This window comes from Camarhynchus parvulus, chromosome Z (genome assembly GCF_901933205.1).
Source record: "Camarhynchus parvulus chromosome Z, STF_HiC, whole genome shotgun sequence".
Taxonomy (NCBI): Eukaryota; Metazoa; Chordata; class Aves; order Passeriformes; family Thraupidae; genus Camarhynchus; species Camarhynchus parvulus.
In genome coordinates this window covers 67,656,707-67,672,507 of record NC_044601.1, presented here as the reverse complement: position 1 = coordinate 67,672,507, position 15,801 = coordinate 67,656,707, and the positions used below count along the sequence as shown (strand labels likewise).

Genomic DNA, 15,801 nt, shown 5'->3' with positions numbered 1-15,801 from the left:
TGGACACAGCTCCATCACAGGGACAACCTGCACACTGTGGAGCCCTGACCAGCCTCACACCAGCCAGGACCTTGCCCTGAGCCACTATTCCTACAGCCAGTCCCAGGCAAGGCAGAAAACAGGGAATGGTTGGAAGGAAACTGTTCTGCTTCCAGTTACACATCAGAAGGATGGTGGAAGTGACTGGCTTTGGGATTATCACGAAGAACTGCAGCAGCCTGAAGAGAAGGCCAATCCTCATGGCCTTACTCTACATATCAATAACAAAAGGCAGTGGAAACTATATTTTAAAAGTCTAGAGTTCACTCAGGAATCATTTGGGAAGCAATAAACCCCACAGAAAATGAGGCTCTGTACCCGCTTGAGGAATAATAAACAGTATCTGCATGCCATCCAAACACACAAATGTCACCTAAGGTAATACCAAAACAAGACAAGCATCACATTAAACTACACAAAGGTACAGAAGATGGTAATTTAATATCTAAATGTGAAACTTGTGGCACTCTCTAGCCTAAGAATAATACAAAATACCCTAAGAATGAGAGAAATCATTGCATGACCTAAGTAAATATTTACTAATAAAAACCTAAGGCACTAAATCTTTATTGGAATTTCACTGAGTACACAAAATTACAGTATCACTTAAACACTACATTCTTTTTAGGAACTGTTTAAATGAGGTATACACAGGTCCTACAGGGACAGCTAAACAAAGCCCTGGGTTATTCTCTCATTTCTGAAGAGTAGTTTTATGTCTTTCTTGCCCATCTGTTTACCTATCAGACATGCTGAAAATTCAGCATTCAGGTCCTCTGCTAAAAATATGTACTTTATACTAATTTACATGCCTCCAACTGCATTTTAACCAAAACAAATTAAGTAAAATGGTATTTTTTTTCCTAAAACATGGCTCCTTTTGTATGTTCAATAATTTTTTTCCTCCCTAAAAGAAGTATTTCTTCTGTTCATTTACTTCTACAACTGAACATCAAATATGATTCAGTTTATTTGTCTTTAGCCCAGATCTTAACTTAAACTCAAGGAACTAACTTACAATCTTTCTGATTTCCATAGACATACAAATAAGTAATGTTAATTTTTAATTGCAATTTAAGTAAAAACTATTGATGTTGATAAGTGAGACAACCTTTTCAAGTTTTTGAAGTTAAAAATGAACTAGAATGGTCAAAGTTGACAAAACTGTCTTATAAACTGAATAAAGTATGTATTGAAATATATATAGCCCTGCAATACAAATTTTAAAAGGCATCATAGAGCATGATAGAGTATCTCAAATTTACAGCAGCAGCAAAACAATGTTTTAAATACTTCCTGTGCAGTTACTACAACAAGCTGTATTCAATCTTTATTTTAAAAAAATCCCCAAGCCTAAAAATGCATTTTTACATATTAAAAATGCTAGCATTTATTTAATTGGTCCCTCTTCTGTCTATAAACTTTAAACTGTAGTTTTCTGATTATGCTAAGCTTAAAGGAGAAGAAATTTGAGGTCACAAAGGGGTCAGAATCAAAGATTCCTCTCTCATTTTCAAGACGACACCTCCTGCAAAACAGCACCCAAGAAATGCCTAGATGTTGTCATTTTATGGCATCTCTTAAGTACAATCTAAGTAATAACCAAATCCACAGTAATTTAATTTAATAAGTCTGGCAACATAACAATGTAAGATATGCTTCATCTTCATTCTAACTAGCAATGGTTGGTTCCTCTGTGTTATTCTGCTGCAGACACTTCCAAATAAGTATCAGCAAATCATTCTTACCAGACTAATTCTTTTTCATATCTATTAACTATAAGTGTCATTCTGAATTCATCCTTTGCAGATGCTTTATCCAAGATCTATGCATCCTTAGGAGGAAGGAACCTGTGCCCATCTCTTTTGGTTTACTGCATATTTAAAAAGACTTGTCTTTAACAAAGTGAGATGTGCCTTTTTCAATATTAAGACTCAAACTTTTGGACAGATTTTTGTGATAGCCTAAAACATAAGTCATCCCTATTTCAATTCAGATTTTTCTGAGTTGTAGAAACCACAATGGTGGTAAAACACAAAATATTTTTGTATATTATTTGAATTTTAAAAAATGCCTTGCTTCTTCCAAAAGAGAAGTGTTTATGCAGCAATAAATATTGATTCCCAGACTTGTTCTCATGCCAATTTCATTCAGAGTTAATGGGCAACATCATGTGGAAATTGTTTAAAGGAAAAACTTGCTATTACAGCAGGAAGCCTAGCAGAATCTATTTCAGGATTCCTATGCCATGTTTATCTAGTGCTGAAGAATGGCAAAATTTTAGATGCCAAGAGAGAGTGTCAGTCATTAAAAGGTAAAAAGTTGTTCCTCATCTGCAACAATCCAAAAATCACAGCATTCCCTGAAACGAAGAGCCAAAGATTATGACTGCTCATGCCAATGAAAAGGTTCTCAGGAGCACCCCTGAAGTTTAGACTGAACCTGTACTTTCAGGCGTAAATTAACACCACAGGATGCAGTCAAAATTGCATAACTTGCACTGTGCTGAGCTCCTGTGCAGCTCACAGTTCTGGTATTGAAATATCACCACTAAAATCTCAACTCTTCAGTCTTCCTTGAGGAGAAAAACAAGCCTGGCACTAATTTAATCCACAGTACCTTTAAGTTCAACAGAGAGACCTGACTGTCTATTGACCAACTGCTCTGTTTTTAACTTAATGGCGTCATCATCATCATCATGTATTGCACTAAACATTTTCTTTACCTTACAAATTTAGCCAAACATATTTCAGAGCCAGTGATGCGGATGGTTTAAAAAAAAGGTTCATTTAAACTATTGCGCTATTTAAATTGAAGAGTTTTAGTGCCACAACATGAAAGGTTACTGGCAATTTAATTTTTCAGACCACACACAAGCAAACTGCCTGCTGTTAGCACTACCTGTGTTGTTGACAGCTTAAGACTCTGTGTAATTTTTGTAACGAGGGCCAAATCACCTGCCACTAAATTTTTTAAGTATCTCTGTTGGCAAACCTGGTATTCGGGCAACAGAAGGCTAAAAATGAAAATTATATGAAAATAAGTGATTGAGTAAGTAACCAAGACTGCAGCAAAATGTCCAGGCACAGACTAAGGGAAACACAAGCTGCCTGTAAAAAACTCTTCTGCATCAATGTGTACAGGTAACTCTTTTAAAAGTAAAGGCAAAAGCTTTCCACGCTTATGTCCTGACACTGAAGTCAAACCTTTCAGCTTTCCACTGTGTGCAGAGAACACTGGCAGACTGAAATTCCAGTAACGCTTTTTGATACCCTGCATTGTTTTCTATCCACACTCAATTCGCTCCCTCAATTTTGAGGCTATTTGCAGTGTTTTGCTAAGTGCACTAAAATGGCTTTCTAGCCAGAAAAAGGAACGGAGTCCTTTGCCAGCTCCAGGCAGATGGATGGCAGATGGCCTGGGAACCCACTGCAGTGATGGAGCGCTGGGAGTCCGACCAGACTCGCAGCTCCACCACAGCTCTCACAACCACAACGTCTCCTTCACCCAAGAGCAGCACAGGATGCGTTTTTTGGACAAACCACATCCTTATCTCTACAGAGGGTATTTTTCCCTTGCACTTGGAAGGCGTTTCCCACAAAGCAAAGCCATTTCTATTTAAAGGAAAACCACAATGTGCCAGGTACACATCACACCCCATTGCACCAAGGGGGCAGCTCAAATCTTTTAATGGTTTACACAGAACTCAGCACCGAGCAGATGACACGTGCTGTGAAATCAGAATAAATGTTACTGTCCCTCCCTCAGGATGGTTTGGGCAATCTTGTACTGCAGGTAAAGCTGGGCCTTGGTGTAATCATCACTAATAGTCAAGCTCTCGATGCAATGGGATCCTTCCACCAAACGCATCTGGTTCGTGCTCAGGACTGAGAGTCAAATACAGAGGCACCCAGGGACACACAAACAATATCCAGGAATGGTCCCATCACGTCCCCATAATGGCCCACAGAAACCTGAAAATACCATGTGGTGCCACTCTGGGTCACAAGGTACTTTTATGACTTAAAAAAAGAATGTGACCTGAGGGACTTATTCTGTGTGTTTTGGGGTTTTCTGAGAGGTGGGGAACAACCTGTCCCAAAAATCAGTGAAATAGTTATTCTTCAACAGGCTTTAAATTAGGATTAAATTGCCCGAAGTGTAAATATTATAAATAAAAAAGCAAAAACTCTGAAAGATACAAGACTAACTACTAAATTGGTAAAAATAATTTTAGATTTCTATTAAAAGTTTACTACACAATAATTATAGGAGGATATTATGCCTCTTCCAGACATTCTAATAATAAACATTTACTTCCTTTGTGCAACCTGCTTCCTAGCAGGTGTGGGAAAAATGCCAGTTTTCATGGTGACAACATCATCCACCATAATCAACTCAGTTAAGTCAGTTATTTGTAAAATCTGCTTCAGTATTTTAAATAATTCATCCAGAAAGCATTAGTTTAGCAACTTAATATTGCAGTTTTCCTTTAAATGTTCTTGCCCTATACAAGATGCTATTTTTCTCAAAAGGAAAAAACTTCTAGCACAACAGGCAAAAAGGCATGTAACCCAGTAAAAATTGGCAAGCAAAAAAAGTTTATTTTTATGCATTTTTATTTTTATGGATTTTATTTTTGATTGCCATATGATGATGGTTCTATGGTATAATATGCTGCAAGAATAATTCACACAAAGTCCTGTCCACAGCACTTGGACTAATAAAATAACAAAGACTCGGCAGACAAAAACCTTGAAGAATTCAACTTTCTCCTGCTAACAAAATGACAAGAAGGCCCCTATAATTTGCTGGCTTCCATCTTAACACAGATATGTCAGAAAGTTTGAAGTGTAGAAATTATTGATCCTAACGACATAGGAAAATGCTAACAACTTCGTCTAAAATATTGAAAATTTACGTGTGAATGTAGCTTGGGCACCTGTGTAATCATATCTGTATCCTAAAATAGGTGACCAGCTGCAATCTGAAAGAACTTAGAATAAGGCTAAGCAGGTTTGTCATGCACTGTCATGTTGAGCTGAAAGCACAGAAAAAGTGCAATAATGGCCAGGGCCTTTCTGTTACACAGGCAAGAGGTGTGCCGTGCCATTCCTAACACAGCTGCCAAGCTGTGGGCTTTTTATATTAAAGCAAAGCTGGCCACTTATCTTAAGAATTAGATTATCACCATCTAAGGGGAATTGACAGCACTGACATGAGTTCATATAGGCTTACAAAGATCTGAAAAATCCAGAATTCAAAGGTAGTCCTTCCTCCCATTTACCATATCTATGCTTTGTTGGTGTGCAAAAGTGCACAGGAACCTCACAGAAGAGATTTTTTTTTAATTTGCCCACATCTTGTTATTACACTGCACTCTTCAAATTTACACAGAGCTGCAGTTCTCCTGGGTTTTTCTCAAGTGTCACTCATCTAACTTAGCATGACAGCTGAGAAACGATGTCAGGCGCGTTACAGTTCAGTTTAAAAAACATCCTCTACCTGGTATCTCTGCAGTGATTGTCTTGCTGCTCCCTGAAACCTCTTCGTCGTCGTCTGACGAGCTCGTGCTGGAGTCACAGGTCAGGTCACTGTCGCTGGTACTGCTGTCCTGCAGCAGGTTGTACTTCTTGCGAGCAGCCGCCTCCCGCTTCTGCCGCAGCAGCCGGATCCTCTCTTTGTGCTTCTGGCTCCGATGACCCTTCACCTTGGGAACTCGGCCGTTCTGCTTATCACTAGACTGTCGGTTTTTCTTGGCAGCCATTGTTGAAGTCTCACTTTCGGACCTGGATCTCCTGGATTTCCTCCCAACTGCAGCTCCGGACACTGCAGAAGGGTCTCCCTCCGCGGCGGCTTCAGCTTGGCAGGGCTCATTCTCCTCTGCAGAAGACAACGTGTCTGAGTCGGCCAAGTGCCCGCTGGAGGAAGGGGAAAGCATGCAGTGGTTAGAAGAGTCACTCTCATAAACTCGGCCACCCGCTGGCTTGTCACTCTCTGTAGATGCCAGCTGAGACTCCGAGGAGTCCCGCCTGAGTTCCATCAGCAAGCAAGGCATGGAAGAGAGCACCGCAGAGTCTGCTGCAGTGGGCGTGTTGTCCTTCTGAGGTTGTGTCTCAAGTTCTATAGGTCTGTCTTCATCAGGAGCAGTCTCTTGCTTTTCAGAAGTCTTTGGTGGAATTTCTGAATCAACAAGTTCTTCTGCTTTTCCTACTGCCTCCATCTTCATTGCAGAGCAAGGTCCTTCCAGTCTCAAAGCATTGAGCACGTTGTCTAAGAGGCTGGGTGAGCTAGATGTGGTCTCCAGCAATGCAGCAGCCTGCACAGGAACAGAACAGCAGGAAAGAATTACACAAGTAGCTCAGCCTGCTCTCCACAGTGTTACCTTAAACAGCACACTGCTTTTGGTTCCAGACAGAATGGGTTCACAGAGCCCCAAAGTGGTTCGGGTTGGAAGTGACCTTTAAGCTCATTCAGTGCCACCCCCCTGCCATGGGCAGGGACACCTTCCACTATCCCAGGTTACTCCAAGCCCCATCCAGCGTGGCCTTGGGCACCCCCAGGGATCCAGGGACAGCCACAGCTGCTCTGGGCACCCTGGGCCAGGGCCTGCCCACCCTCCCAGCCAGCAATTCCTAATTCCCAATAGCCCAAAATCTGTCCCTGCCCTCTGGCCCTGGGAAGCCATTGCCTGGCTGCTGTCCCTGCATGCCTTGTCCCCAGTGGCTGTGCAGCTCTCCTGGAGCCCCTGGAGGCCCTGGCAGGGGCTCTGAGGTGTCCCTGGAGCCTTCTCTTGTGCAGCTGAGCAGCCCCAGCTGTGCCAGGCTGGCTCTACGGAAGAGCATCTTATTGCTCAGCATCAAGTTGGTTTTCTTAATTTACCTTTTCCTAGTGAACTCATCCTGTTACACCAAATTATTCTTTCATTTACATACCCATGAAAAATGGTACTGGAGTCACACTGAATGGGTTTCCTAGTGGAACCATTCTGCATGGGAACCTTATATATCAAAGACTTATTAAATAAAGAAGTGCTACTGAATTGTCAGAGGCACAGCTACAGGCTCTGTCTCCAGAGGTGTCACACAGATTGCTCTCAGCAGAGCACCACCATGCTGGTGAGTCACACAAAGATGTTTTAGGAATATCTAATGTACCATTCAAGAAGTCCTTGATTGTCTCCCATACAAACCCTGTTTATATGAGAACCTCAAGGCTGATTTAGTTTCTCTCAAATCTGCCAGGAAAAAAGCATTAAATAGTAGGGGCTGCAAGCAAAAAACATTATCTACCCACACCACACCAGTATCCTACATTTTACTTTAAGTTATAATTTAATAAATTGTGTTGCTTCACTGCAAATAAAAAGACCAAGCTATTTATCTGATTGATAACTTGCACGTTATCTACCCAAAACTACCTGAAGCAACTGCAAAGAAATTTTCTTGAAGAGATCAATAGTTACCCTTCTGTCTTCATTATTCACACTTTGCCTTTCACCTGAATTTTCTCTTGGAATACAACACAGAATAAAGACCCTTCAATTACCACATTCACTTACAGATGAATGGCATGGAACAAATCCTTTACAGCTTCAGAAGTACAATAAATAACAAATTTATGGCACTTCAAAAAACAAAGTGTAGGCAAGAAAAAGCAGTGGTGAGATCTTATCTGAAAAACTACATTTCTGCAGAGGCAGCCAATCAGCACTTGAGCACCCTGAGGAAGCACCAATGGTTCAGAGAGATTTTTCTGTACCCTGAGAATCCTTCTTTGTTTTCCTGATCCATCCCAAGCTGCCTGCAAGCATGTATGTAATACAGAATACATGCACATAATACACAATATAAGGGTACTTCCCTGCTTCTAAAGGTGCTGTGCCCAGCTCAGCATTGTCCTGTGCACCTTAACCCACTCTGAAACTTCATTTTTAGAGAATACCAAAATACAGCTCATACTTTCTTCAGGCTAATGAATGAACTGCTGTATGGTGCAAGGAAATGATGAAAACACTCATGGGAGAGAAACGCCAACTCAGGAAAGAAGGGTTGGTTAATATCAGACATCACAAGTCCTTGAGCTCCGGCTAGCTCCCAACACACCAGCAGCCTGGCTGGGGGCGGCGGTTCCATGCGGAGTCAGGCTCCGGCTGGCCGCTCCCTAAGGTGACTCCCTACGGCCGAGGTAGAGGAGCTTCACCTTTGGCCGCTGGAGCAGGAAAAGCTTCCAACTGAGCGCGCAGGAAAGAAAAGAAGCCAGACAGTTCTGTGCAGCAGGGTTCGAGTTTATTCGAAAGAACAGAAAAGGCTACAAGAAACGGCACTGCGGGCGGGGAAAAACAGAGGTTATAAATACTCCTGGAGGGGCGGTGCAACCCACCCCTTGTCCAGTCAGGTAACAGAACAGAATACTTGACAGGGAACAGGGACCAATAAGAAGTTTGTTGGGGAGGGGTAGCAACCCCTGGGCCAATCACTCCCTGCCCAGGATGGAAGTTTCTAGGACCGAGGTGGGGACAGAGAGTGACTGACACTGAGGTTGCCGGGGTAATAGGGGAGGGGTTGACAAAGTAACCAAGGAAACTGAGGAGGGACCAAATGAGTGACTTGAAAGGGCCGGAGCAGTTACCAAGCAACCAAAGGGAGTGACAGGGCACTGGCGGGAAAAGGAGCCCAGACAGAATCATGTGTAACCGAACATAGGGGGGAACTGGAACATACTAACTTAATACAGGACAACTATGAAATTATAACTTGAACTTTAAACATAACTGTAAACCTAAATGCGGGGCAACCGCACCGCAACAATGCTTCCTTCAGGCTAATGAATGAACTGCTGTATGGTGCAAGGAAATGATGAAAACACTCATGGGAGAGAAACGCCAACTCAGGAAAGAAGGGTTGGTTAATAACAGACGTCACAAGAAAGATGGAGATGGCAAGACCAAACCTGCTAAATATGAGGAAAAAAACCCCACAAACCTGAAATCCCAAACAATAAACTCAGCATATCCCTTCCAAAAAACAGACAAAAATGCATATTGTGGAAAAGAGGAACGTGTATATCAGGAAAAATATTTGTGCATACTTTCACTGAGTAACCCTCTCTTGAAAGCAACTTCAAAGAAGACTTTCTGGAGACAGTAATTTCATGTAAGCAGTAAACATCATGTAGGAACAATTTATTTCCAAAGCTACTGCAGAGCACCAACAAACCTAAATGATGAATACACACATTCTGAGACATAAATGCATGTCAGTAAAATCAATATTTGTACGTAATTCACTCACAAATATGTATTATCAAATAATTCTCCTATTAGACAGGTAAGTAAAACACAGATTTGATGATGGAATAAGTGGAATTTGTATTGTACCTGCTAGTGCAGCTCCCAGCTTTCCTCTTTAAAATGAAAAATATCTTGAGAGTTTTGAAATGTACACACAGAGAAAATATTGGTTGCTCAGACACAAACCAAAAGAGTATTAGCTTGGCCAAATGAAAACATACTTAAATATTCATACTAATAACTGCAGAACAATTTCTGCACTGTTCACCCTTTTAGCCTGGGGAGCACAAAGAACAGAGCTTGACATGAAGCTAAAGGGCAGCCAAAGTCAGCTGTAGACTTTTCTCCACAAATGTCCTATTTGGAAACATCCTTTACCTCACAGCTCCCAAAGGGGCTGTAACAACACCTGAACTGGCCTTTCTATCTCTCTGGTCTATCAGCCAGAAAAAAATATGTTTCATCTGCACGTTGCCACCTTGCTAACAGCTCAGTTAAAATTATTTTACTGGATTTTTTTAATATTAAGTGTGATCTTTAACTACTCCAACCACACTGGTTTGATCCCTCACACAGTGACTTTCAGTGAGTTGGCAGTAGTGGAGGGAATAGTAATTTCATGGCACTGATGTGTTTCTGTGTATATAGAAAAACCCCACATGTTCTGGTAAGGTTTGTACTCTACAGGTCCATTGAGCTGGCTCTTCAGACATCATCAATTCCTTTATATATATATATATATATATATACACCAGAGCTTTGCCTTTCTCTCAGTGGGAAAAAAATAACCCTACCATGACTCAAACAGACTTTGCTTCACGGAAGAATATAGTCCATTTCGCAAAAATATCTATGCCAAGGAAATCCTTGTCTCAAAGAAAGAAAAAAATGTCTGTATTTAGTTCCCTCTGAAAAATGTACAGAACAGCAAGAAGAGACTTTATTGAAAAACTCCCACTCCTTTCTTGCCACTCACCTTTCTAGTAACACTACTAGAAGAGGAAATCTCAAGGTGGTGCAAGCAAAAGACCATTTTTTTACTGAAATGAGAACACAGCACTGAAAATAAGTTGCGATGCTTACAGACACAGATAGATACTTAATTAGATGTTGATCAGAAATGGCATTCTCCATTTACTGGTGAACAGATATTGCAACTAAAATTTTAAAAGGCAATTTTGCAAAAACTTCTGTTTTAATTTTTCCAACAGAAAATGTTATTTTCCAAGTCACACATACAACACACCAGTGTGAGGAAGCCACTAAATTATCCTGGGAAATATTTTCAAATCATGGACTCATTTGTAAAGGCACACAATTTGTACACTGGGGAATCTGCACTTCAGGGGAAAAATCCAGAAGGATTTTGAAGGTCAGATTTGCAGAGACAGCCCAGCCTCTCTTGGTTTTGTCCCCATTCTTTCCCCACCTAACTGTGACTGCACCATCATATTCCCTCCTGTGCACAGAACTGGCCCACCCTTCTGTGTGTAGATGCCTTTCAATAAGCCAGCAGAAGTCAAAATGAGAAAGTAAGTGACATTTTCTGCGAGAGCTCGCAGGAAGGAGGGAAGGGAGAGCAAGCACAAATCATCTCTATTAAAAAAAAAAAAAATTGATTTAAAGCTGCTTGCTGTTTTGTATCATCACACCTTGAACTCACAGGTTCTGCCTAGACACAGAAGGAGGTCCTGAGCATTCCTTCTCAGCACCGTTTGCTCTGGGAAGAGACTTTTGTAAATAAAAAAAAAGATTAAGAGCAAAAAGCCTCAGAGGTGTTGGTAGCTTCCTAAAGAACAATTTTCATGTAATATGTACTACAGCACAAAAACTTATATTAAAGACAGCAGGTTTCCCAGAGCAGAGTTTCAGGCATCAGATTATAAAAGTAAATAATTTAACAGAGTCTTAGAGCAGCAGATAAGCTGTGTGTCTCTGGAGAGGGACCCTGAACAAAGAAATCCCCAGGCAATTAGAGAATTTAGGTACCTGCCCCTCACCCATCTTGCCTGCACCTCTTAGTTCACTGCTGATTTTTGGGGCCTTACAGCACCTTACTGGGTCCTTCTCCATGTCCAGGCAGGCTGTTCAACTCGTGTGGAACTGCAGCTGCTGCTGGTGGTGGTTGCCTGCTGATCTCTGGTTTGAGCTGCTGATGCCTCTGCGTGGCAGAGCACAGGGAACTACAAAAGCCCTCACCTAGGTAAGCAGTCCTCAGCAGCAATTAAAATATCCATTTGTTATCCATGTCCTTCCCACAACACAGATAAAACACAGCTCTGTATCAGCTATTAGGAAGATTAGCTAAATTACACAGCTTAATGCTGAAGGCTTCATCAAATCCAGCTACTTAGGCCAAGCAATCAACATACTAAATCATGTGTCATATATTAACAGCTAGAATGTTACCCATTTTACTTACAACTTACTTACTTCAGCTGAACAAGGAGTACCTCTCAACGGCCTGAAATACTTAATAAACCCCATGACACCCTAACGTTAATTGTACGTTGTCATTTTAGGTGTTATTGAGCTGACTAATGATAAAGAATGCCTAGCTTGTATGCAGCAAGCCAGCTCTTCTTTTTCTGAACCTGTGAACAGGACAGATTCTCGTTTTACAGGTACCAGTGCTTTCACAGCAGCTTGCTGGAAAACTCACTTTAGCTTATTACTAACACATTTCCTCTTAATCACAGTCCAACAGACCACTTCTTTTCCCTGCTTATGGTCATAAAACCTTCTTATGCCAATTCTAGCAATTGTTGAAATGAAAAAGAATTATCTATCAGAACACTGTCTTTTAGTGCCCTTTCAGTTAGTGCTAAAAGAAAACAATTTGAACAACCCAACTCCTCTCACCACTTACCATTCAACTGGAAGATACATTTTTTTTTAATGAGAAACTGTACTTATATTATTGAAGCAAATAACACCATGTACATTCTTTAGGCTTTTGTGACTACATAAATGAAAAGTTAAACTGCAGTGCTGCATACAAGTTATTTGTTCAGAGTACAGAGTTAACTAGAGATCCTTCCATATCCTTCCAGCCCAGCCTCACAGCTTCAGTGCCACAGAAGTCAGTTATTTTCATCTAAATATGAATGTTTTTATATTTATAAGGAACTAAATGCTATAATGGCTCATTTTTACACAAACAATTATTTCCATCTCCAGTGGATTACATTATCTCACATTTACCCAACAGAGATGGAATAAATCAGAGGTGTGAGAGAGGTAACGACAAATGCATAAAACAGAGGCTAATAAAATTATGTAAAACAGCTGACTATTTTTAAAAATGTAAACACACAGACAAGCTCATTAAGAACTCTGACTCAAATACTTGATAGACTGTGTGTCTGAGGAGGGTGGGTTGGGAAAGGAGAGAAGCTGCAAACAGCCTGGGTACTCAAGAGTTGACTGTAATACATGTATGCTTCAGAATACAGGATAAATTGTTGGCAAAAAACAAAGTTAGGCTCTCTTCTGACAGAAGGACGTGTAACTCTGAAGATGTGAAGTGCTAAAGAACCTGTCCACTTTGAAGCTTCACCAAAACCCACTGCTGCTGTAGGTGTCTCGATCATCCTTTCTTTCTTCTCAAATCACCTTCCTTTCCAATGAAAATGAACACAACTAATCCAGTGAACTCACCAGTGACATTTTAGTACAAAAAACACATAGACATATCAGAGAATTACAGAATGGTTTGGGGTGGAAGGGACCTTAAAGATGATCCAGTTCCAGTCCCCTGCCAAGGGCAAGGACACCATCCATTGGATCAGGATGTTCCAAGCCCCATCCACCCTTCCCTTGGACGCTTCCTGGGACAGAGCATCCTGTGCCAGGGCCTCACCGCCCTCACAGCCAAGAATTTCTTCCTAATACCTCATCCAAACCTGCTCACTGTCAGTTTAAAGCCATTACCTTACGCCAGAGAGCAGAATGCTTAATTAACTAAAAATTTCAAAAAATCAGACATCTATCAGGAAAGACCAATCTGCATCCAGACAAATGTAGAAATACTGACACTTTCTGGACTTCCCAGCTTGTTCAGCTCCTCCCAAAGATACCACACATTCCTTTTCATCTTCTTTTAAGTCTCACACAAACTGGTGCACTTAAAACAACAGAAGTGAGACCAGCACTCAGTCAATTTAAGTCAAGACAGTTGACTCAGCTCTGTGTGGATGTGTGTGCACGATGCTCCACAGCAGATTTTTCATAACACTGAGCCGCCCCCACAGGGATACTGTGTAATTTATATAGCGTTCCTTTGAAAATGCTGCCCTAAAGCTGACTCACTGGCATGCGATTCTACCTAAGGCACATTTCTGGGAGTGGAGCTGGATCTTTATCAGATGATTCACAAATCAGGCCTGGTAGCAACCCCAAAGAATAGGACCCTTTGGAACAGACAGGGTACCAGAATTGCAGTACAAAGCAAAAGAAGAAAGGATTAAACTAATTCTGTGTTTCTACTGGTTTTGCATAAATAAATGAAGGTTAAAAACAGGCTGCTCCTACTGAGTGCTCAACATGCTGCATATACAAATTACCAAGGCCTGAATACAAATTACAATGTATGTGTTAATACAAAGCTTTGCAGAGCATCCTTTGCAATCTTGAAAAGCAACATTTTTTTATCGTACACAAGAAGTAAGACTGCACATTTAAATACAGGTTTTTGCATTGTAATGCTTAATGCACACATTCTGCCACTTTCAAAGGACAGGCAAGTACCAGCTAAGGTTTATTTCACAACTCTGCACACAGGCTTCCATAAACATTCACCAGGTGCACTTGGAACCCCACAATAAAAAAATCACAGTCCTTGCACACAGATAAAAGCACGCAGGGTTGGCTGCACTTAGCCTTCTAAGAATCTCCTTTCTTCCTCATAATGAAACCATTTTTTCTCAAGGGCACAACAAAAGTCTACAAAGCCCTCTACTCTAAAAATTAGAGGGCATATCTTTATTACTACCTGTTCCTAAAACTTTAAATTACTCACTTTCACATTTTTTCTTTCAATAAAACAAGTGGCAGAAATCAACACAACAAAAGTTCCCTTTTCTCTCTGGTACACATTGGTTTTCAGATCACTCTACAGAGGATCATCACAGGGATGGACCGCCTTTATCTAAGATACTGAGTTTAACAGGTTTTCCCACTTTACCCATCCATTTCTGTTTCTTGAATAAAATAGGTTCTGTGCTTCCCCACTACATACAAACAGATATCCTAAAGAAATGCTGGTCTGTTGTTCTACTAGAATAAAAGTAAAGCTCACGTAAAAGCCACATTTTGAATCGCTTGAACACCATGTAACAAATGAATCCTAATTTTCAGAGCAGAAGTTAGGAATATTTGAAAGTAATCAACATTATGTCATTTGCCAACAGCTCCAACTGGTACATCAGGACAACTGCAAAGTAACTTCCAACTAGTAAATACATCTCAGCAGTGCCATATTCACTATGGATATCATAAAGGTAAAAAAATACCTCTAAAATTATCAATTCCAACCTTCAACCCAGCATCACCACCATGTTCACCACTAAACCATGTCCTCAAGTTTAGTCCTCAAGTTCACCACTAAACCATGTCCTCAAGAGCCACATTCCACAGCAATTTTCCAGCATCTCCACATCTCCCCAAAAGCTCAAGGCACTGAACTAGACTTGCTGTGGGTTTAGGACAGCCCTTTAACAAAGACAACTTATGAGATACTAAGTAACTCTACAGTTTGTAAATATTTTATGGTCAGATGTTTTTACACATCTTTGCCATGGTAAACAAACAAAACCAACTCTCAGGTATTTTAAAGTTTCAAAGGCTTTAATTCAACACCAATGAATGTTTTTGCCATAAGGTATAGGGCAGTAAGATATCCACTCTATGGTCTGACCATCAGGTGACACATCCAAATTCTACAGAAGGGCTGAAAAGGAGCTGCAAGCCCAACAAGCCCTGATCTCAAATAATTTTCTTATCCACACAGCCACTCATAGTATTCACTTGCTTCTTTAATTTCTGAGCTAGCAGTATCAAATCTAAATACTGCAATAGAGATTCACAGGAGGTATACCACAGAAAAATAAATGGTATCAGTACACTAAAGTCATGTGGCATTCAAATGATGAAATTTAACAGTTGTTGGGATGTTCTTGACACCAAGAGGTGCCAGTTGATTTCAGCATCCACCAGATTGCTAACAATCACAGTGCAGTCTTTACATGTCCAAAGTGCTCCCAAAAAAGCAAAGGATTCACATCCCAGGTCTCAGTATGAAGCAAACACAGGCTGGCTCTACAAATGAACAAAAACTACTTTAGGTATTTAAAAAAGAAGAACAGACTGGGTCAAAAGCCAGTCACATGTGTGATAACCAAAAATGCCTCTAACATGGGCTTTACTATCTTTCTACAGTATTTACTTCCAGTTGGCAGAGGAGAAGAAAT

The 15,801-nt window shown here is 40.7% G+C and overlaps 1 protein-coding gene across 2 annotated transcripts in view; it reads right to left on the bottom strand.

The window, feature by feature from the left end:
- CZH18orf25 (chromosome Z C18orf25 homolog) overlaps positions 1-15,801 on the bottom strand; it is a 45,708-nt gene that overhangs the window by 22,632 nt on the left and 7,275 nt on the right. For both annotated transcript variants that reach the window (XM_030968711.1, XM_030968712.1), the window contains exon 2: positions 5,545-6,358. In XM_030968711.1, the coding sequence (XP_030824571.1) occupies positions 5,545-6,268 (724 nt within the window). In that variant the 5' untranslated portion in view covers positions 6,269-6,358. The remainder of the gene's footprint in view (positions 1-5,544; positions 6,359-15,801) is intronic.